A 23,436-nucleotide genomic window follows, 5' to 3' on the forward strand; every position below is an offset into this window, starting at 1 on the left:
TAAAAAGGACAAGAAAATTTTTCTTATCTCTTGCCTACTTCCAAAGAACTGTTTTTCCATGTGTGCTTCATGTCCCTGGCTCTGCAAAGGACAGGCCTTGCCCTCTTTGATGCCAGTCAAGTTATGTCTCTGCCTGTCCAGCTCTAAGCCGATCAGAGCTGAATGCCTGCTCAATATTTCCATAATCAGAACCAGTTGTGTCAAGACACCTTCTCTCCTTTGATGCAAAAGGAGTAACCACCCCATGCATATATATTTCCTCAACCACTTATTGTTCTCCAGTCTTGACTGCTTCACAGGTGTATCTCAAAAAAAAAAAAAAAAAAAAATCAGCCTACTCTGCCTGAGCCAAAGGCCAATGCCAACCAAAAAGAGATCTTCATCCCTCTAGAGGCTGGTGGGCCTTGGTGTGACACTGTCTCTGGGTGTCTCCTATGACCAATATCCTCAAATCTCTCCAGAGACAATTGAACTTTCTCGTGGGTGTGGTACTTCAAAACTGCCTAACCTTAGACTTCATTACTGCTGGACATGAATGGTCTTGGAAAAGGAATATTGATTTTTTTGTTGTTAATGAATCAAATGTTGTTAAGTTGATTGACTGCTACAAGCCTGAGGACCCCACCACCTGGTTCTTTAACCCTTTAGTTGCTTGGCTTCTCCTTAGCCCCCTCCTTACTATAGGAACCCTATTGCTTATAGCCCCCTGTCTCATCAAATTTCTCAGATAACAAATGACTAATATTGCTAAGGTTGCTACCAATCAGGTCCTTGTACACCCCCTAACTAGATCTGGACATATGGTAAATTATTAAGAATTCATTTGGGATGACAGTGCCCCATTATAAAAACAAAGGGGGAGTTGTCAGGCACTGCCAGGCACAGGCTGGAACCTTTGGGAGAGGGACCTGAGCTGCCAGGCACAGCTAAGGACTCCCAGGCTACAGGAGGCCACTCCATCTCCAAGCCCGGCACACCTGAACTCAGGTTTTGCCCATAGCCCTGTGACCTTTGGCCAACTGCCTAGGAAAATCCTTATCAGACAGCACCTTCACATAGCCCATCCCCCTGAGACCCTAGATCACCTGACCCTCTCCCCTATCATTGCCTACGTGCTGGAATGAATGTTTCCATAGGAACATTGTACATCAAATCCCCTTAGATGTTTATAAACCCATTTCCCTGACAATAAACTGAGAGAGCTGTTCACACCAAAAGAAAAAAGTGGCATACGGTGGTTTGAATCAGTTATCCCCCATAAACTACTCTGTTCTGAATGCTTTGTCCCAAGCTGGTAGCAATTTGAGTGGGGAGTCTTGCTGAAGGAGGCATGCTATGGGGGGCAGGCTTAGGGGTGTTATAGCCAGCTCCCCCTGCCAGAGTTTGGCTCATTCTCTTGCTGCTGTTTTTTTTTTTTAATATTTTACTTTTATTTATTTATGAGAGAGAGAGAGAGAGAGAGAGAGAGAGAGAGAGAGAGAGAGAGAAGGTATGCCAGGGCCTCTATCCTCAGCAAACTCTAGATGCATGTGCTACCATGTGCATCTGGGCTTACACGGGTTCTGGGAAGTCGAACCTGGGTCCTTAGCCTTCGCAGGGAAGTGCCTTAACTGCTAAGCCATCTCTCTAGCCCATTGCTGCTGCTTTTAATCTGCTGTGATAAAAGTGATATCCAACCTTTGCTCATGCCATGCTTTCCCCTACCATTATGAAACTTCCCCCTTGAAACTATAAAGCAAAATAAAACCTTTTCTCCCAACAGGTACTTTGGGTCAGGTACTTTATCTCAGCAATATGAAGGTAACTGCAACAGGAAATTAGTACAGGTGGAGGGGGGTTGTAGAGTCACTGAGTGTAGGCCCAATGGAGTCATGGGGATAAACCATTATTTGCTGTGGAGACCCTAGCTTTATGGAGATGCCAGAACTATGAGAGAGCTACCAAGAATAGCTGCTGTCTAAGATTGTTTCTCTGGGCAATAAGCAACCCAGATGGAGGGTTAGAATTGGAACCCCAGAGACATTATTTACGGTCCCAGATGGACATGGTTGCTTTTAGATCTTGTATTGATTTAATCTTTCCTTGCTATGCCCAATGCCATCTTTTACAGTGTGAATGTTTACTCTGTGCCATCATGTGCTGTGCATTCTGGTTTTACAGGCTCAAAGTTAAGAGGCCTTGGATTATGGATATGTTTGAATAGCAGCAGGATTATTAAAACTATGGGAACTATTAAAGCTGACTATTTGAATGCATTGCATTTTACATCATGAATGGTCATCAGTTTATGGGTGTCAGGGGTAGAATATGGTGGTTTGAATCAGATGTTCTCCATAAATTCATGTGTTGGGAATGCTTTGTCCTTAGCTGGTGAAAATTTGGGAGGGAGAGTCTTGTTGGAGGGAGGTGTGCTATTGGGGACAGTCTTGGTGGTGTTATAACCAGCTCCCCCTTTCCAGAATTCAGCTCACTATCCTACTGCTGTTTTCTACCTGCTGTGGCAGATGTTATGTCCAGCCTCTTCTCATGCCACACTTTCCCTTGCTATCATGAAGCTTCCCCTCAAGACTACATGCCAAAATAAAAATCAGCTATTTTTGGTCAGGTGCTTTGTCCCAGCAACATTAATGTAACTGCAACATGACACATACATCTGAAATTTGTTTGCATCAGCAAAAGGCCCTTGTGTGCCCATTCTCTCTCTCTCTCTCTTTCTCTCCTTCTATCTCTCCTCGCAAATACAAATATTATAAAAAGAAATTCCACCAAGTACACATTCAAAATACGCCCTTTCCACCATGTTCCTATAATATTTGGAACTTGAACTGCTGTCTTAAATTCTATAGTATTATTGATGTTTTGTACATGATTGTTTTATCTGTAAGACATTCTGTAAGAACAAGGGCTCAACACCAGGCATGGTGCTATAGCCTGTAACCTCAGCACTAGGAAGAATCCTTGGCTACATAGTGAGTTCCAGACCAGCTTGGACTGTATGAGACTGGTCTCAAAACAACAACAACAACAAAAAAAAAAAAAAAAAAAAAAGAGCAGGGGCATAGGCCCATTTTTAGTTTGCACTCTTTCCCCTGATCCACCAATGAATCAAGGTCCTCCATAACATTTAAATGTAACCAGTAAAGCTCATCTTAGCTCGATGCCTAAATTACATGCCCAATGTTATAAGAAAACCTGATCCAGGTCACCATGCAGATGACCTGTTGAGTGAGACCCTCCCAACAACTCAGAGCTTTCTGCTTTACTTAATTTCCTAAAATAAGCCTTGCTTAATTGGCCCTTCTGTTGAGCCCACACTTGTTAATTCTTTGCAAGCTGTAAGACAATGAGTCAGAGCTACTTACTTGAGAGGATCCATCACTCTTAAAACTAGTAGTAGTATGGCAGAGCATGCCTTTAATTATAGCAGTCAAGAGGCTGAATAGGAAGGTCACCATGAGGTCAAGGCCATTCTGGAATACTAGTGAGTTCCAGGTCAGTTTAGGCTACAGTTAGACCCTGATTTAAAACCAACTAGCTAACACACTCATTTACCAACTTTTAACTTTAGATATATACAAAATACAATAAAAATATCAAATTTAGAGTCCAGTCATTGGGCTGCCTGGAAGCAGTTGCAGTTGCACTTGCCACTGCACTTGCTTTGCACGCCTTGTGTTCCACCACTGTGTGTGCTGGAGGAATGGCCCACAAGCAGATTTACTACTCAGACAAGTACTTCAGCAAGCACTACAAGTACCAGCCTGTCATGTTACCCAGAGAACTTTCCAACTAGTACCTAAAATGTCTTATGTCTGAACAGGAGTGGAAGAGACCTGGTGTCCAACAGAGTATAGGATGGGCTCATTACATGATTCATGAACCAGAACCACACATTCTTCTCTTCAGACCTCTTCCAAAGGAACCAAAAAAAAAAATGAAGTACATCTGAGTTCCTCAAATCTTTTTCCAAATGAATGTACATGGTGGGTATTTGACAAATGTACAAATGATTCATCCATACCTGTCATGAGCTGTATTCTTCACAGTAACAGAGCTCAGTAAATGCAACTGCAAGTAGGTTATTATAAGTTGCTTAAGACAGTTTCTTCTATGCAGTTTTTCTCTTAATATAAGTGCCTATTTGACTTTACCTGTTATTTTTTTTAAATAAAAGTTTGTATGTTTCATTAAAAAAACCCTCAAATTTACAAAATTAAAAAAAAAAAAAGAAGCTGGACATAGTAGTGCACATCCTTACTCCCAGCACTTGGGAGGCCTCAGAGGTAAGAAAACTGCTAGTAGTTCAAGGCCAGCCTGGGACTACAGAGTAAGTTCGAGGTTGTCCTGGACTAGAGTGAGACCTTACCTCAGAAAAATAAAAAGGAGCAAGGTCCAATTTTCATCCTTCTTGGCCTCTCCTGGTCCCTGGCAGGAGCGCTTACACATACTACAACTCTGGGTTTCAGAGTATGGCTTGCATCCTTGCTCTACTACTTCCTCTTACCACATCCCAGTTTTCCCACTTGTAAACTGAGATTAAGAGCCACTGCCCCATAGGGCTGTTGTGGGGGTAAAATTAGTCCAAATATATAAAGCATTAAGAACAGGGATTCACATATCATGAATATTCAATATATATCATTTAATATTCTTAGCAGCAATACTCAGTATATAAAAAGTTGAGCTGGATACTTCAGGGTGAAATTTGGGTGGGAATATAGGCAAACCTAAAAAGGTGAACAAAAGATATGTCAAAGTCATTCAGATGCTAAACAAAGTCGTTTACCTTCATAGATTTATAAAGTTTTTCAGCAAAAAAGGCTGGTTTGTTCCTCATGCACTTCACTGAAACAGAAAAACAAACAGAAATGAAAAGATAAAACCTAAGAAAAAAATAAAAGTGGCATGTTCCCTCTATTTCTACCAAGTATCAAGAAATACATCTTGATTGTTTTGCCAGAGAAATTTTAGCTAACCAATGTTTCATGAATATAGACTACATTCTTGGATGGGAAGGAGCCTCAGTTTACCATCTATTTCTTAGAGAGCAATTAATGAATGCCACTGTGGTAGCCTCAAGTGTTTGTGATTAAGTTTTGCTACTTAGTCCCCACTTACTAGAGTCCAACTAGAAGTCCAACCCTGCTTGTTCAGAGACAATTCCTGCTTGTGGGTGCTTGCTTCCTCTCTTTCTTCTGTGGATGGTGAAGTGAGCCAGCTTCTTCTGCCATGATGATGCTTCCCCTGAAAACTATAAGTCTGAAAGAAACCCTTTCTTCCCATAAGCTACTTCTGGTCAGTTGTTTGTCCTCACAATATGAAGGTAACTGCAACAACCCTCAAAGCAGAGGGTGGTCCATAGTTTCAAAATGATTATTATGTATACTACCATATAAGACAGCTATGAGTTCAACCCATTCATAGACTTGTAAGATGCAGCTAATACTGTATTATCTCCCTTATGAAATATAAAAGCATAGAAAATAGAAACATAAAAGCTTCATGGCACAAGAGATCAGGTTGTATGTAATATTTCTTGTTTAAAATTCTATAACATGGGCTGGAGAGATGGCTTAGCGGTTAAGGCGCTTGTCTGCAAAGTTTAAAAACTCATGTTCAGGCATGGCTGGAAGCCAGGAAAGAGTCAGTCCCCAGACAGTCAGCGTGTCTAGTGCCAGAAGGTGCTACATGGGCAACTGGGGGAAATGACCAATATCTGTCCAAGCAACTCATGATCTAGCCTAATTAGCAACAAATAACCTGATGTGATGCTCACAAAAGTGCAATAGTGGCACACAGCCATGGTGGGGAACCAACTGCTCTTGATTTGGATAACTGATCCCCTCAGTGGTATGAGACCCATAGCTGGAGCTGGGAAACAAGTCAGAACCATATCCAAACATAAGCCCACTCTCCAATATCAATCATCATCAATCATCAATCATGGGGTACAAGAGGGCCTACCACTATTAAACTCTCTATAAAAAAAAGTAAGGGCTATCTCATTTGTCCTGGTGCTAACTTGCTCTCCATTGGAGAATCTGCTTCTCTTTTTCAGATAGATGCAGATCCTAAGGAGAGAGCCACCCCATCATACCTCAAAAGTGCCCCAACTGAAACTAAGGAAAATTGGCAAAACAAGCAAGGGTGCTGTTTTCCTGATGAACTGGATACCAGCACAAGGGGGAAGGAGACCAACGCAGAGAAAAATCAACTCCTACCAAATCAGAGAGCCAGAGCCTCAGAGGCCCCCAACACCTCAGCACTGAAGCAGACCAAAAATGAACCCAACATGGCTCAGGGAAATTTTGCGGAAGAGGGGGCGGAAAGAATGTCAGAGTCACATGTTGGGTCATGAGATGCAGAGACATTTATTGTACCAATAACTGTGGACTAACTCCACAATGCACGACCCAATTACATCAACGAGGAGGGTCCATTGGGAGGGGGCAGATCATGGATGAACCTAAACAATGGTACCAAACTGCCTGTATTTGCTGAAAAGAAAACTAGTAAATTAAAAAAAAAACTCATGTTCAAATCTCCAGGTCCCACATAACCCGACTGTCTCTCTCTTTCACATTCTCTCGCTGTCTGCTTCTTTTGTTTTCTCTCTCTCTCAAAAAAAAAAAAAATCTAGAACATTAGCATATATGACGGCAACATCTGTAATTCTAGCTTCTTGGGAGGCTGAGGTGCAGATCATCAGTTGAACCCAGGGAGTTCCAAACCAGCTTAGGAAACTTAGTGAGAATCAATTAAAAAATATCTGTAGACACACAGAAGATCTCGAGGAGTTAGTTTCAGCCTGCTTGCCATTGCAAAGTACACCCTTCCCTTCCTGCTTAGGACATTTCTCAGTTTGCCATAAGCAGTCTCTTCACCAGTCAACCTCTGGGACAGTGAGGTCAGCCCGGGACTACATCTCCCAGCAAGCACAGCTGCAGGGGCCACCCTGGTATTCAGGGGGAGGGCACAGGTTCAAGAAGAGCGCTTGGTTTGGGTGGCATCGGAATGTGGGTCCTTCCAGAGGCTTGGGTCACCCTGAGCCTCGGACTCTGGTTCTCAGATCCAGGGGCTAAGTTACAGGTCTCAGGTGAGTGGAAGAGTTGAAGATGCTGGCAGAGAGGGTTGGATGACACGTGGAACGGAGCTAGCGTGTAGAAAGAACTGTCTTGAGTGTTTACTGATATCTGTGGGACTCCAGAGAAGGCACAGAATTCAATAGCGCAAACCTTACCAGAAAGTTTGACCCCACTTTTGTTATTTATTTTGAGACAAGGTATCATGTAGCCTAAACTGGTCTCGAACTTGCTACCTAAAGGCTGGATGATCTTGAATTCCTTGCCCTCCAGCTCACTAATGTTTGCACCTGTATGCACTTCTGGGGATGAAATCCATTTGCGTGAGTGAATGTCTGTGCCAGAGCACCAGGGTTTCTTGCTGCATTGCTGCAAATAAATGCTGCTAGGTTTTATGGGAGACACGGGTAATGAATCCAAGCCCGCAGCCTTTGCAAACAAGCACCTTTAAGTGCATGATCTTCCTGCCTCTACAACTCTTGCTGTAGCTACCTTAAACTCTGTAGCCTAGGCTGGACTCAAACTCATAATCTTTCTGCCTCATCTTTTTTTTTTTTTTTTTTTGAGGTAGCGTGTCGCTGTAACCAAGCTGACCTGAAACTCATTCACTATGTAGTCTCAGGGTGGCCTTGAACTCACTGCAATCCTCCTATTTCTGCCTCTTGAGTGCTGGGATGAAAGGCATGCACCACCACGCCTGGCTCTGCTCACCACTATCACCACCATTTCCTCCTCTTCCTCCTCCTCCTTTTTTCTGCCTTGACTTCTTAAGTACTATTCTTACCTTGTGATTACTGTTTTAAAAGATTGACTAGAGTTTTACAGGCAAAGAGGAGATGGATAATATAAGTAGATGAGACAGTATGAACATGGAAATGAACATGTTCAATCACTCAACATGTACTATCTGGTGAAGGCAGAAAAAAAATCATTAGTAAATAGAGAGGTGGTACACATCTATAATCCCAGCCCTCAGGAGGTGGAATCACGAGGATCACAAACAAATTTAAGGTCCTCCTTGGCTCTTTAGGGAGTTGAGGGAAGAATGAGACCCTATCTCCAAAACATATATGTATATGTTTGGGGTTGGGGAGATGACTCCAAGGTTAAAAGCACAGCCTGCTCTTGCCCCAGTTTGTTTCCCCAGCACCCATGTGAAGCCAAACAGCCAGTGGTTCATGTATCTGGACTTTATTTGCAATGGTAAGAGAGCTTGGTGCCAACACACACATACATCAAAGAGTTATCTTTCATTCAGGGTATGAATAGGCTTAAGACTTTTAATCTTGGGAAATCACTGGAAGATTTTTAAGAAGACAAGTCATATAACTAGATCTATTTCTCCTCACCACTACTTTATTGCTGTGTTGAGGATTAAACCAAGGGCTTCAAGTTAAGCAAGCGTTCTACTGCTGAGTTACATCCCAAGTCTCCCATCCTTTTATTTAATTTTAATTTTGAGACAAGGTCTCCTTAAGTTGTTCTGGCTAGCCTTAAACTGCCTCCGTAGCCCAGGCAGACCTTGAACTTCCCATCCTCCTGCCTCAAGTGTCCTGAATAACTAGGTTTACAGTTCTGTGCCTGCAAGTCTGGCTGTGGGGCACTTTAAAACTGACAAAGTTTTTGTTTAATCCATATAGTTGTAGCATTGAAGAATAAAATTCAGGAGAGAAAGAAAAGAAAACACCTAAGAAGCACTTGAAGTATTTCAGACAAGAGATAAAGGTTTAAGAGTTCAGGAAACATTTTGCATTTAGAAAGAACCAAGCTGAGTATAGATAGTAGTTGGTATAATAATGAATTGCCTTCCATGCTACAGCTACCCATCTCTCCCTCCTGTTTTCAGGTACCTTCTGCTTAGAGCATCTCCAAGTATACAGACTTTCCTAGCTGAATAAAAATCACATGACTTTTATTTTTAAAAAAATCTGGAATGTACCATTAATGACTGAAATGACTTTAATCTTGGAAAAATACAATTCTATATCTCTTGATAATGAGGAGGAAAATCAATAGATTGTTTCTATAGCCCTTACCAGCTTACCTATGGCCAGCAGAGCATCTTCAAAGCTACCAGATGTTTCAGATTTTATACTCTGTTCAATATCCTTTTGTGATATCCTTTTGTACTCATCGAACACTACAAACAATAACAAAATGGCATAATTAAAAAAAATACAGGAAGTTAAATTTATGGAGAGAATGAACCCACTGAAGCATTTATACTATTTATTATTTGGCAAATTTCAGAACAAAACCAATGAGGACCCAGACAGGATGTAGTCCAGTGGACTGAGTTCTTTTGCAGTAGCTAGAGGCCATGGCATGATCATTCTCTCCCTCTCTTTCTGTAGCCCCCCCACCATAAGTAAAATATTAAAGAAAAGAAGAAGGTATCATTCTGTAACAGCCTTGGCATTCACCCATATGCTAGTCTTCCTTTTGGCTCATCACAAGTACAGCAATGCAGCCTCTTTAAAACTGAGTCACACTGGGTAACAGCTGGCTGTATCTTTTAATATACATTAGCCTTGTGGTTTTTGTTTTTTGGCAAATATTTTTGAATGCTGTGAATATTTTCTCTTGCCAGGGGCCTTCCTTAAGCAGAGATTTGTTTGGTTTATCTCCTTAGTCATCTTCTTTGCCCTTATCCATGTAATCCTCACAGGTAGTCAAGCAAGGGACACCCACATCCAGCAACATATACCATAACCTCTACCAAGCAGGTAAGCAGTTCTCTCAGATAGGACCCTTTAGGACTGCCTTCCTGGGAGTCTTTAAATTGGACAAAAGCACCATCATTTTTACCCTTAAAGAACTTAGACTCACCTGGAACCCTGTCAAACTTCTGGGCATAATGTCTACAGACTATAATTTAGCTAATATGAAGCAGAAGTTAAATATTAGCACTTTAAAAAATACATTTTATTTACTCATTTATTTGAGAGAGAAAAAGGCAGAGAGAGAAAAAGAGTGTATGGGCATTCCAGGGCCTCTAGCCACTACAAACAAACTACAGATGCAGGCACCACCTTGTGTCTCTGGCTTACATGGGTACTGGGGAATTGAATCTGGGTCCTTAGCCTTCACAAGTAAATGCCTTTACTGGTAAGCCATCTCTCTAGCCCCCCAAATTAGCATTTTTATTGGAGCAAGCTCTGCTTATAAATAAAATCCATGACTCGGGATGTCCCCAGAATCACCTCATCACCTTAACTTCTAGTCTTCCTTCAATTTTGCCACTAATATTTTTCATTCTTTGTCTTGTCAACGTATGTTTGCTAGAATAAAAAAAACCCAACTGAAGGACAACTAAACTTGGCCCTTGCTAGAGCTGTTTGCATTCCCCAGTATGCCCAGCCAAGATGCATGTGGAGACTGCCAGTGCACAGGGTAGGTCATTCAGTGTTCAAATCAGAGCTATCTGTCACACCATTCATGCCCATTCAGTCACACAGATATACCCCCAGATCCTGCAAGCCTGTAGTGGGGATCTGGCCCATTTGGCACTGTCCCCTCTCCACTGACCACTCACCAGCCCCCATCCTGAGTATGAACAACTAGACTAGGCCCACTCACACTGCTTGCACCCCTCAATATGCCCAGCCAAGACCCCTATACAGACTGTTCACAAATCTTACAAGAGTGAGGCCTAATACAGGAGGCACACAGAACACCACATAGAGAGATGCAGAGAGGAAATTCCCCATGTCACATTACGGTTAAAACATTAAACACAGAAAACAAAGAATATTAAAAGCTTCTAGAGAAAAACAGCTCATTACTTAGAAAGGTAAACCCATCAGAATTATACCCCATTTTCCAATGGAAACTCTAAAATCCAGAAGGGCTTGGAATGAAGTATTTCAAAATTTCAAAGATCGTGGCTGCCAACCTACTATACCCAAAACTTTATCCTTCATAATAGAAGATTAAAGAAGAACTTTCTATGATAAAAGCCAGATTTATGAATATATATGAGTACTAAGGCAGCCCTATAGAGAATATTGGCTGAAGTACTTCAACTAAAGAAGAGAACAAATATACTCAAGAGGCTACATGAGGGAATAACAATAATCAAAACAAGAATAGACATGAAGCTGGGCATGGTGGCGCACACCTTTACTCCCAGCACTTGGGAGGCAGAGGTAGGAGGATCATGGTGAGTACGAGGCCACCCTAAAACTACATAGTGAATTCCAGGTCAGCCTGGGTTAGTAAGACCCTACCTCAAAAAAAAAAAAAAAAAAAAAGAATAAACATGAAAGTAAATGAAGACTAAAAATAATTCTACAAAATCTTCAACTTGATAGTGATTAACTCACACCTCAATTAAAACTCTGAATATCAATTAACTCAATTCCTCAATCAAAAACAAAACAAATAAACAACAACAACAAAAAAGAAACACAAGTTAACAGGCTGGATCAGAAAACTGGATCCCATCCATTTTCTGTCTAAAAGAAACCCACCTTACCATTAAAGACAGACACCTTTCACCACAGAGTGAAAGAATGGGAAAAGACAGTCCAAGCAAATGAAATTGGAAACAATTAGGTGGGACTTTACTAATATGTGACAAACTAGATTTTAAGCCAAAAGTAATTAAAAGAGAGAAAGAAGGCCACTTTATACTCAACAAGGTAACAATTCACCAAATGTTATAAAGCAAAACCTGGGCTGGAGAGATGGCTTAGCGGTTAAGCGCTTGCCTGTGAAGCCTAAGGACCCTGGTTCGAGGCTCGGTTCCCCAGGTCCCACGTTAGCCAGATGCACAAGGGGGCACACGCATCTGGAGTTCGTTTGCAGTGGCTGGAAGCCCTGGCTTGCCCATTCTCTCTCTCTCCCTCTATCTGTCTTTCTCTCTGTCTGTCACTCTCAAATAAATAAAAAATGAACAAAAAATATTTTTAAAAAAAAAAAAAGCAAAACCTACTAGATATTAAATCAGAAATAAATCCCAACACAGTTGAAACAACCTCAACAGACCTAACGGAAGCCATCTTGACATTCTCCAGGAGCTATAGGAGAATAAAAAATTAACGCAAAACAATAGCTACAAGTCTGAGGGTATTATTCCAATAAAGATATCTGGTGTTAGTCTTACCCTAAAGTCCAGGCTACCTGGTACCCTTATCTTGCCCTTATCTGGTGCTTGCTCTGCATTAACTGCCAAATTCAGCTTTTGTAAACCATGCTTGCTTGCTCTTGCAAAATTAGATGCGACAAAAAAAATTTGCAAATCAAATCCAACAACACATCAAAAGAATCATCTACCTAAATCTAGTAGATTTCATTTCAGGGATGCAGGGATGGTTCAATATGTTGAAATTGGCAAACATAATACAGCATATAAATAGACTTAAGGATAGAAATCACAGAACCATCTCAACAGATGCAGAAAATTCTTTGACAAACTACAGCAGCATCCCTTCGTGATTAAAACATTGGAGAGACTAGGGAGAGAGATCATATCTCGACATAATAAAGACTATATATAACAGACCATATCATAATAAATGGAGAAAAAGCTGAAGAATTTCCACTAAGGTCTGGAATAAGACAGGGGTGTCCACTCTCTACACTGCTATTTAATATAGTACTTGAAGTCTTTGCTAGAGTGATATGGCACAAGAAAGAAATGAAAGGGATAAAAATTAGGAAGGTAGCAATTAAACTATCTTTATTTGAAGATAATATGATTCTGTACTTGAGACCTAAGAAAACTTCTAGAGCTGATAAACTCAGCAAAGTGGTAGAATATAAAATCACACAAAATCAGTAGCCTATTTATCAATGACAAACATATTGAGAAAGAAATCAGAGAAGCAGTCCTATTTATAATAGCCACAAAAAAGTATTTTAGAATATCCCTATCCAGGAAAATGAAAGACTTCTACAGTAAAAATATTCAAACATCCAGGAAAGAAACTGAGGAAGACACAACATGAGAAGATGGAAAGCTCTCCCATGCTGATGGATTAAAAGAAATAATATCATGAAAATGACCATCCTATCAAAAGCAATATACAGATTCATTGCAATTCCAATCAACATTCTAGTACCATTCTTCATAGAAATAGAAAAAATAGGCTCAAAATTCATATGGAAGCACGCACACACCCAAAGCCTTACATAGCCAAAAATTTCTTCACCATGGACTGGAGAAATGGCTCAGTGGTTAAGGCAAATGCTTAATGACTCAGGTTCGATTTCCCGGTACCCACTTACAACCAGATGCACAAAGTGGTGCATGCACCTGGAGTTCATTTGCAGTGGCTAGAGGCTCTGACACATCCATTATTTCTCCTTCCCTCCTTCCCCTCTCTCTCCTTGCAAACAAACAAAATATCTTCAGCAAAAAGAATACTGCTGGTGACATCACCATAACTGATTTCTAGATGTACGACAAAGACATAGTAATAAAAAAAAAAAAAACCATGGCACTTCCACACAGCAGATACATAGATAATGGAATAGAAGATCCAGGTATAAGTTCTAGTAACTACAGTCACCTGATCCTTGACAAAGGGGCCAAAACCGTGCATCAGTAAAACCAACATTTTCAACAAATGGCAGTGGAGAACTGGATAACCACATGTGGAAGAATGAATCTAAACCTTCTCTCACCTTGCATAAAAATCAACTTAAAATGAATCAAGGATGTCAATATAAGACATGAAACCATAAAGTGATTACAGAAGAAAGTAGGGAGACTACTCCAAGATATAGGCATAGGGAAAGACTTTCTAAATATGACCCCAGTACCTCAGGGAATACAAAAATTGTTGGGATCTCATAAAAATGAAAAGCTATTGTATAGCTAAGTAAACCATCAACAGAATCAATAGACAACTACAGAATGAGAGAAAATGTTCACCAGGTACACATCTGATAGAGGTTTAATATACAGAATACATAAAGAACTCAAAAAACTAAGTAATAAAATATCAAACAACTTTAAAAATCAGGGAACTGAACAGAGAATTCTCAAAGCAACAAATACAAATGGCCCATAAATATCTAAAAAGATCTTTAACATCTTTAGGAACCAGGGAAATGCAAACTGAAAACACTATGAGATTCAATCCTTTCAGATTGGTTATCATCAAAAACTCAAATGACAACAAATACTGGTGAAGGTGTGGGGGAAAAGGAACGCCCTGCGAACACTGGTGGGAGGACAAACAGCCACTAGGTAAATTAATGGGGAGGTTCTGCAAAATTCTAATAGTGGATCTACCATTTTATCCAGCTATTCCATTCCTGGGCATATACCTAATGACTCTACTCTTTTTGTTCAGCCATGTTTGTTGCTGCTCTAGTCACAATAGCTAGAAAACAGAATCAGCAGATGCCCATCAGCTGGTGAATGGATAGTGAAGATGTGGACCATATACAATAGAATTCTCAGCAGTAAGGAAAAATGAAATTATGAAAATTTCAGGAAAATAGATGGGCCTTGAAAAAATTATACTAAGTGAGGTTCAAATAGACAAATGCTACATGTTCCCTTTCATATGCAGATCCTAACAGGAAATAGTTTGATTTATTTATAAGTTGTAGTAATCATCACTAGTACTGGTAAGGAAGCTAGAATGAGACTTGAAGAGAGGAGAAGCAGGGAAGAATCAGAGAAGATAGTCAGGCAAGTGGAAGACAAAATAGAGTGAGGAGAAGGGTCTTGGAGAAACAAGTAAGGAAGGAAGGGGATGAGGGAGATATTCAAAACTAAAGATGGCATGAGTCAGTACCATTAAAACGTACCTCTTTGGGGCTGGAGAAATTGCTTAGTGGTTAGCGCTTGCCTGTGAAGCCTAAGGACCCTGGTTTGAGGCTTGATTCCCCAGGACCCACATAAGCCAGATGCACAAAGGGGTGCATGTGTCTGGAGTTCGTTTGCAGTGGCTGGAGGCCCTGATGTGCCTATTCTCTCTCTCTTTCTCTCCCTCTTTCTCTGTCTGTCACTCTCAAATAAATAAAACAAAAGTACCTCTTTGTTAGCTAATTAAAAGATATAACTCTCTTAAAGATACAGATAGGGAACAGAAGTACCCTGCAGGGCTGGAGAAAGCTTTATCCTAAAACTACATGCAATTGCTTATAAATCTCAGTGCCAGAATTGGGCTACTCTCCACAGTGAGCTGTTGGTCAGAGAGGCCCATGAAGCCCCCCAAACAATGCAGACCATTGTCAAAGCACTTGGTTACCCACCAAAACTAAATGGTAAGACCCTACTGCTGAAGACACCACAAACTATGGTCACAAGACATTGAGAGATGAAACTAGAACTGATGGAAGCCACCCCCCCACCCGCTGGCTAGTCTTCATAGCACTGGGAAATACTATGAGAGCTGCTGTGGATGCAAGTGACCAACAGTGTGAACAAGCAGCCAGGCAAGATGTACCCACTGGTACAACAGTGGCACATACATAGGTTATGGTTGTAATCAATTGCTCTCTGACTGGATTTGAGCCCACTCATAGAAGAGAATTCATACAAGTCAGAAGCTTATGGTTTGGAAGGTCATGAACACTAGAGGCAAGCTTCCATTTAGGCTATTTTAGGCTAAGGATGGACTATGAACATTGGTATCTTAGAAACAGGAATGCCAAACTTTTACCAATGTAACCTTTCAGAAATTGGCCCTCCTTCATGTCATTCTATTTACACACTTCTGAGATAATACTATAAGACAGTTTTCTGCACCAAGCAATGGGGGAAGGCTATTGATAATTCTGGCCACATGGTATTCAGTGTCTTTTATCTCTCTGGGAAGTAAAGTGCGTACCATGCAGCAGATGGTTTCGATTCCGGGAGCAGAGGATACTTAGAAATTTCACTTCATCTGTTCCCCATCTCTTCTCTCCAGCTTCATACAGGTCCTGAGCCCAAACAAAACATGAGATTAAACACCAAAGAGGATGTGCCAGGACCCATGCAAATATTTCCAAATCTCCAAGAGTTGAGCTAACTGTGTTCATTTTGTTAGTTGGAAAGAAAAGCAATGAACACTTGCACACATGTGTGCACACACACATGTACACACCATAATTCCCACTTTACCTTTACAATGGTACAGAAAATGTTACACAGTCAATAGAAGCCATACTTTAAATTGTACATTTTGATCTTTTCACAGGCTAGGTATATGCAGTATGGTATTTTTTTCAAAATGGGAGGGCAGCAATGAGTCACAGCTCCTAGTCAGCTACACAATAATAAGGGCAGACAAGGGCTAAGCTCAGATGTTGAGCAGATTCACGTATTAAATGCATCTTCCACTTACAGTAAGTTTATTCATATAAACACATATTCTATTGACTCTGTTTTGGGGATCCCTGCCTAATGCACTAATTACTTCAATTAATGTATGTGGGAGTGATGCTAATTTCCATCACTGAAGCATACATGTAGCTCCTATGAGGTCTATAGGGATGTTGGCTTTTGGAGTGGCCTGTCTACTAAAACCCAGTGGCTAGTCTCTGAGAAGCCCAAGACACACATACTAAACTCTCGTCTAAGGAAAGCAATAGGTTCTTTTCTGCATAAGCCATATTGGTTTATAACTCACACACAGAGTGAAACCAACACTTCATTATGTTTGGGTGTTGGTTAAGAATACAGTTTAGGGCTGGAGAGATTGCTTAGTGGTTAAGGCATTTGCCTGCAAAGCCAAAGGACCCAGGTTTGATTCCCCAGGACCCATGTTAGTCAAATGTACAAGGAGGCACACGTCTGGAGTTCATTTGCAGTGGCTGGAGACTCTGGCATGCCCATTCTCTCTCTCTCTCTCTCTCTCTCTCTCCCTCTCTCTCTCTCTCTCTCTCTCTCTCTCTCTCTCTTTGCCTTCCTCTTCCTCTGTCAAATAAAAAAAAAAAAACATTTTAGAAAAGAATAGTCTACAGCACTTGGGAGACAGAGGTAGGAGGATCACTGTGAGTTTGAAGCGACCCTGAGACTACTTAGTGAATTCCATGTCAGCCTGAGCTAGAGTAAGACCCTACCTCAGAAAACAAAAAAAATTAAAAAAAAATACAGTCTAGATGCAAATCTCAGTTAATCCATTTATTATGTCTGAGTTTGAACAAGAAAATTTTCTCTAAGCCTCAGTTTCCTTATCTGTAAAATGGGGATCCAAACCCTAAGGTTATTGTGAAGATTCAATGCTATACTTTGTATAAAATCATGGGATGGTATTTACTTTTATTGGACAATGGAGAGAGAGAGTGGGGGGGGGGAAGAACAGGTATACACATGCCATAGTATGTGCATGGAGATCAGAGAACAAACCTTTAGTACCTGTCTTCACCTTCTATCTTGTTTGAAGCAGAGTCTCTTGTTCATTGCTCTGAGCTACTTGGGAAATTCTCTGCCTCCCATCTCACCACAAGCATGCCGGAGTTACAGACACTTGGTGCTACTTGCATCTGGCTTTGCATTCTGGGAATCTGAACTCAGGTACTCATGCTTGTGCAGCAAGTACTTTAGTTGCTATGCCATCTCTGCAACCAAATGATCTATTTTATTTTAGTTTAGTTTTCTTATTGACAACTTTGATAATTGTAAAAATAACCAATAGTAATTCCCTCACTCCCCCTGCACCTTCCCCTTTGAAATTCCACTCTCCATCATATCCCCTTCCCCCTCTCAATCAGTCTCTCCTTTATTTCTTCCTATTATGATGATCTTGTGTAGGTAGTTACAGGCACTGTGAGGTCATGGATATCTAGGCAATTTTGTGTCTGGAGAAGCAAGTTGTAAGGAGTCCTACCCTTCCTTTGGCTCTTACATTCTTTCCACCACCTCTTTTGCAATGGACCCTGAGCCTTGGAAGGTGTGATAGAGATATTGCAGTGCTGGCACTCCTCTGTCACTTCTCAGCACCATGGTGCCTTCTGAGTCAACCTAAAGTCACTGCCATCAGAAAAGAGAAGCTTCTTTAACCAAAAGTGAGAGTAGCATTAATATATGGGTATGAACATTAAGAGAAGCTCTTACTGGGCAATTTGGTGAGCATAGTATATACATTTAGCCAGACACCAGCAGATGTTACATGACTACCCCTGTTGTAGGTTTCCAATATCAGGGATGTATTCATTCCCATGGAACAGGCCTCCAGTCAAATTAGAGGGCAGCTGGTTTCCCCCATAACAGATGTGCCACTAGTGCACCCCCGGGCTCATTTGGCCTGGCTGGCTAAATATAAGGCTTGCAGTGTCCACTGTTGAGTATCTTCATGGGTGACTTCTCTCTCTTCCATTTAACTGCATGCAGCATGGCTTTTGGTCAGCTGGTCTACATGTAGGAGGTTTTTAGCTTGGCTCCATTAGGATTTCTTAGTGACCTTGCAGCCAAAGTATGTGGCGTCTTCAGCAATAGGGTCTATTCCTGGTGGGAAAACAAAGGCCTTGGCAATGGCCTATAATGTTTTGGGGGCATCAGGGACCTCCCTGGCCAACAACTCACTGGAAGGTATCCCATCCCTAACACTGAGAATTCCTTAGCAACAGTCTATGGCTCCTGAGTATTGCATTATATAGAAAAGTAGGTTCCCATATGATTTATTTATATCCTCTTAGATTTTGATGAGTCTTCTCTCTCTCTTTCCTTTACTTAGTCTCTTCCCCTGATCTCACTTAGGCCTTTTCACCCCCATTAATCAGTTCTTCTACTTACATATATACAATACCATCCTATTAAGTCCCCCCACTCCCTCCCTTTCTATTCCCTTTACAACTCCTTTCTAGCTTACTGGACTCTGCTACTGAGTTTTCTTCCTACTTAAATAGAAGTCCAATCATGTGTAGCTAGGATCCACATATGAGAGAGAATATGTGACGTTTGGCTTTCTGAGCCTGGATTCTAGCTACTTTCCAGATCCATCCAGTTTCCTGCAAATTTCATAACTTCATTTTTCTTTACTGCTGAGTAGAAATCCATTGTATAAATGTGTGATATCATCATTATCCACTCATCAATTGAGGGACATCTAGGCTGGTTCCATTTCCTAGCTATTGTGAATGGAGTGGCAATCAACATGGTTGAACAAGTATCTCTAAGGTAGTGAGATGAGTCCTTAGGATATATGCCTAGGAGTAGAATAGCTGGGTCATATGGTAGATCTATTTTTAGCTGTCTCAGGAACCTTCACACTTATTTCCACAATGGCTGGATCAGATTGCATTCCCACCAACAGTGTAGAAGGGTTCCTCTTATTCTGCATCCTTGGCAGCATTTATAGTCATTTGTTTTCATCATGGTAACCAATGTCACAGGAGTGAGATGGATTGTCAATGTAGTTTTGATCTGCATTTCACTGATGACTAGGGATGTAGAATTTTTTTTTAAGATGTTTATATGACATCTATATTTCTTCTTTTGAGAACTCTCTAGTTCCATAGCTAATTTTTTAATTGGATTGTTTGATTTCTTATTATTTAATTTTTTGAGTTCCTTGTATATCCGAGATGTTAATCCTCTATCAGATGTACTTCTGGCAAAGACTTTCTCCCATTCTGTATGTTGCCGCTTTGCTCTATTCACAGTGTCTTTTGCTGTACAAAAGCTTTGTAATCTCATGAGGTCCCAGTGGTTGATCTGTGGTTTTAATTGCTGAACAACTGGGGTTATATTCAGAAAGTCTTTGCCAATACCAATATGTTGAAGGGTTCCCCTGCTTTTTCCTCTAGCAGTTTTAGAGTTTCAGGTCTGACATTAAGACCTTTGATCCATCTGGACTTAATTCTTGTGCATGGATAAAGATAAGGATCTACTTTCACCTTTCTACAGGTACATATCCAGTTTTTCCAGCACCGTTTGCTGAAGAGGCTGTCTATTCTCCAATGAGTATTTTTGGTATTTTTTGTCAAAGATCAGGTGGCTATAGCTACCTTACATGTGGGTACTTTATTCTGCTTCATTGATCTACATCAATGCCAGCACCATGCTATTTTTGTTACTATGGCTCTGTAGTATAGGTTAAAATCAGGTATGGTGATACCACCAGCCTTGTTTTTGTTGCTCAAAATTATTTTGGCCATTCAAGGTTCTTTGTGCTTCCAAATGAAATTTAGGATTGCTTTTTCTATTTCCGTAAAGAATGCCATTGGAATTTTGATGGGGACTGCATTAAATGTGTATATGGCTTTTGGTAAGATTGCCATCTTCATCATATTGATTCTTTCAATCATTGCAGAGATCCTTCACATCCTCAGTTAGGTTTATTACAAGGTACTTTTTAAATTTATTTTGATTCATTTGTGCATGGGAGTGATTCTCTGAGTTCATCCTCTGTGTGTTTGTTGTTAGCATATAGGAATGCTACTGATTTCTGTGTGTTTGCATCTTGCTATATGGCTATAGGTGATTATCAGCTCTAACAGTTTGCTGAGTCTTTAGGATCCTTTATGTATAGAACCATTTCATCTGCAAATAATGATAACTTTATCTCTTAATTTCCAATCTACATCCCTTTTATGTGCATCTCTTGCCTTATTGCTATGGCTAAAACTTCCAGTACTGTATTAAATAAAAGTGGGGACATTGGCACCCTTTTCTCATTCCTGATTTTAGTGGAAAATCTTCAAGATTTTCCCATTTAGTAATATGTTGGCTGTAGGCTTGTCATAAGTAGCCTTTATTATATTGAGATATGTTTCTTCTATTCCCAGTCTCTGCAGGACTTTTATCATGGAGGAATGTTGGGTTTTGTCAATGCATTCTCTGCATCTAATGAGAAGATCATGTGATTTTTGTTCTTCAGTCCATTTATATAATATGTTACATTTATTGATTTGTGTATGTTGAACCATCCCTGTATACCTGGAATAAAGCCTACTTGGTCAGGGTGAATGATCTTTCTGATGTATTCTTGTATTCTGTTTGCCAATATTTTGTTCAGAATTTTTGCATCTATGTTCATGAGGGAGATTGATCTGTTATTTTCTCTTTTATTGTTCTATCTTTGCCTACTTTTGGTATCAGGGTGATGCTGGCTTTACAGAGTTTGGTAGGATTCCTTCTTTTTCTATTTTCTGGAATAGTTTAAGAAGAAACAGTGTTAGTTCTTCCCTGAAGGTCTGGTAAAATTTGCCAGTGAATAAATCTGGGCCTGGGCTTTTTTTAGTTGGGAGATTTTTGATAACTGCTGGGATCTCCATACTTGTTATATGTCTATTTAAGTGATTAATCTCATCTTGATTTAATTTTGTAGGTCACATGAATCAATGAAATCATCCTAGTCTTTCAGATTTTCAAACTCAGTGGAGTATATGTACTTATAGTATATCCCTATGATTTTTTGAATTTCTCTGGTATCTGTTGTGATGGTGCCCTTTTCATCTCTAATTTTATTAATTTGTGTCTCTTCTCTCTTTCTTTTGGTCAGATTTGTTAATGGTTTATAATTCTTGTTTATGCTTTTAAAGAACCAACTCTTTGTTTCACTGATTCTTTGGATTTTTTTGTTTTGTTTTGTTTCTATTTCATGAATGTCTGCCCTAATTTTCATTATTTCTTCCCATCTAATGATTTTCAGTTTTTCTTTCTCCAAGCCTTTAAGGTGAAGCATTAAGTTGTTTACTTGCGACCTTTCTAACTTCTTTTCTTTTTCTTTCTTTCTATTTATTTTTATTTTTTAGGTTTTCGAGGTAGGGTCTCATTCTAGGCCAGGCTGACCTGGAATTTACTAGGGGGGCCTTGAACTCACAGCGATCCGCCTACCTCTGCCTCCCGAGTGCTGCGATTAAAAGCGTGCACCACTCCCAGCTTCTAATTTCTTAACATAGGCACTTAAAGCTATAAATTTCCCTCTTAGGACTACCTTCATTATGTCCCAAAGGTTTTGGTATGTTGTGTTCTCATTATCATTTGACTCTATGAATTTTTTGGTATCCTTCTTGATTTCTTCATTGACCCATTCATCATTTAGTAGTGTATTGTTTAGTTTCCATGATTTTGTGTATTCTCTATAGCTTTTCTTGCTATTGATTTGTAGTTTGATCCCACTATGACCAGATAGAGTGCAAGGGATTATTTCAATTTCCATGTATTTGTTAAGATTTGCTTTGCACCCTAATAGATGGCCTATTTTAGAGAATATTCCAAGTGCTGCTGAAAGGAATGTGTATTCTGCAGCATTTGGATTAAATGTCCTGCACATATCTGTTAGGTCCATTTCTTCTATGACCTCATTTAATCCAGATGCCTCTCTGTTCATTTTTTTTCTGGGATGACCTGTCAATTGATGAGAGTGGGGTGTTGAAGTCACCCACTACAACTGTGCTTTGTGTTATCTGTGACCTTACTTCTAATAGTGTTTGTTTGATGAAGTTGGGAACCCCATGTGACCTTCCTTATGTTTTTAATGTTGGACTGAAGTCTACCTTGCCAGATATGAGGATAGCAACCTCTGCTTGTTTTCTAGGTCCATTTGCTTAGAACACTGTTTCTATCTAACCTTTAACCCTAAGATAGTGTGTGTCCTTTGTAGAAAGGTGAGTTTCTTGGAGGCAACAAATTGAAGAATCCTGATTTTTTAATTTATTTTATTTTATTATTATTATTATTATTTTTGGTTTTTCAAGGTAGGGTCTCATTGTTGCCCAGGATGACCTGGAATTCACTCTTAGTCTCAGGGTGGCCTCGAACTCATAGTAATCCTCCTACCTTTGCCTCCCAAGTGCTGGGATTAAAGGCGTGCGCCACCACGCCCAGCAGGATCCTGGTTTTTAACTCAGTCTTCAAACCTATGTCTTGTGTTTGGGGCATTGAGACTATTGATGCTAAGAGTTATTACTGAAAGGTGTGTGTTTATTTTTATCATTTTTCTTGTTTTGTAATTTATTTGATAGAGAAAGAGGCAGATAAGGAAAGAGAAAAAATGGTACATCAGTATCTCCAGCCACTGTAAATGAATGCCATATGCATGTGCCATCTTGTATATCTGGCTTTACGTGAGTACTGGGAAGTTGAACCTGGGTCCTTTAGCTCTGCTGGTGTCATAACCACTGAGGCATCTCTCCAGCCCCAGGATCCATTTTTTTTAAATAAGGTACCATCACCGATGCTATCTGGCCTCAGGGGTTGGCACCAGGTCAACCATCAGTGGGATGGATGCCAGGGCTGCAACTACCTTTTGAGCTTTTACACAGATCCTATCTAACGTTATCTCTGAGGAAGTGTGCACACTGAGCAGAGCGAGGGCAGGTTCCTTCCCCTCTAAGTGACTCAGAAGATACTTAGTAATGTCTGGGTTTATAGCTCAGAGTAAAGCACTTGCCCATCATGGGTCAGGACCTGGGTTTGATCCCTAGCAATACAAAAAGAGAACTCAAAACAAAACCACTAAGT

General features: G+C 40.3%; 1 protein-coding gene and 1 pseudogene across 1 annotated transcript in view; one reads left to right on the forward strand and one right to left on the reverse strand.

Annotated features, from left to right (window-relative positions):
• Anxa4 (annexin A4) overlaps nt 1-23,436 on the reverse strand; it is a 145,123-nt gene that overhangs the window by 24,265 nt on the left and 97,422 nt on the right. The window contains exons 9-11 of the mRNA XM_045153117.1: nt 15,875-15,968; nt 9,127-9,222; nt 4,787-4,845 (exon numbers count right to left, since the gene is read on the reverse strand). Of these exons, the coding sequence (XP_045009052.1) occupies nt 4,787-4,845; nt 9,127-9,222; nt 15,875-15,968 (249 nt within the window). The remainder of the gene's footprint in view (nt 1-4,786; nt 4,846-9,126; nt 9,223-15,874; nt 15,969-23,436) is intronic.
• LOC105944758 lies at nt 3,701-3,949 on the forward strand (annotated as a pseudogene).

This window comes from Jaculus jaculus, chromosome 6 (genome assembly GCF_020740685.1).
Source record: "Jaculus jaculus isolate mJacJac1 chromosome 6, mJacJac1.mat.Y.cur, whole genome shotgun sequence".
Taxonomy (NCBI): Eukaryota; Metazoa; Chordata; class Mammalia; order Rodentia; family Dipodidae; genus Jaculus; species Jaculus jaculus.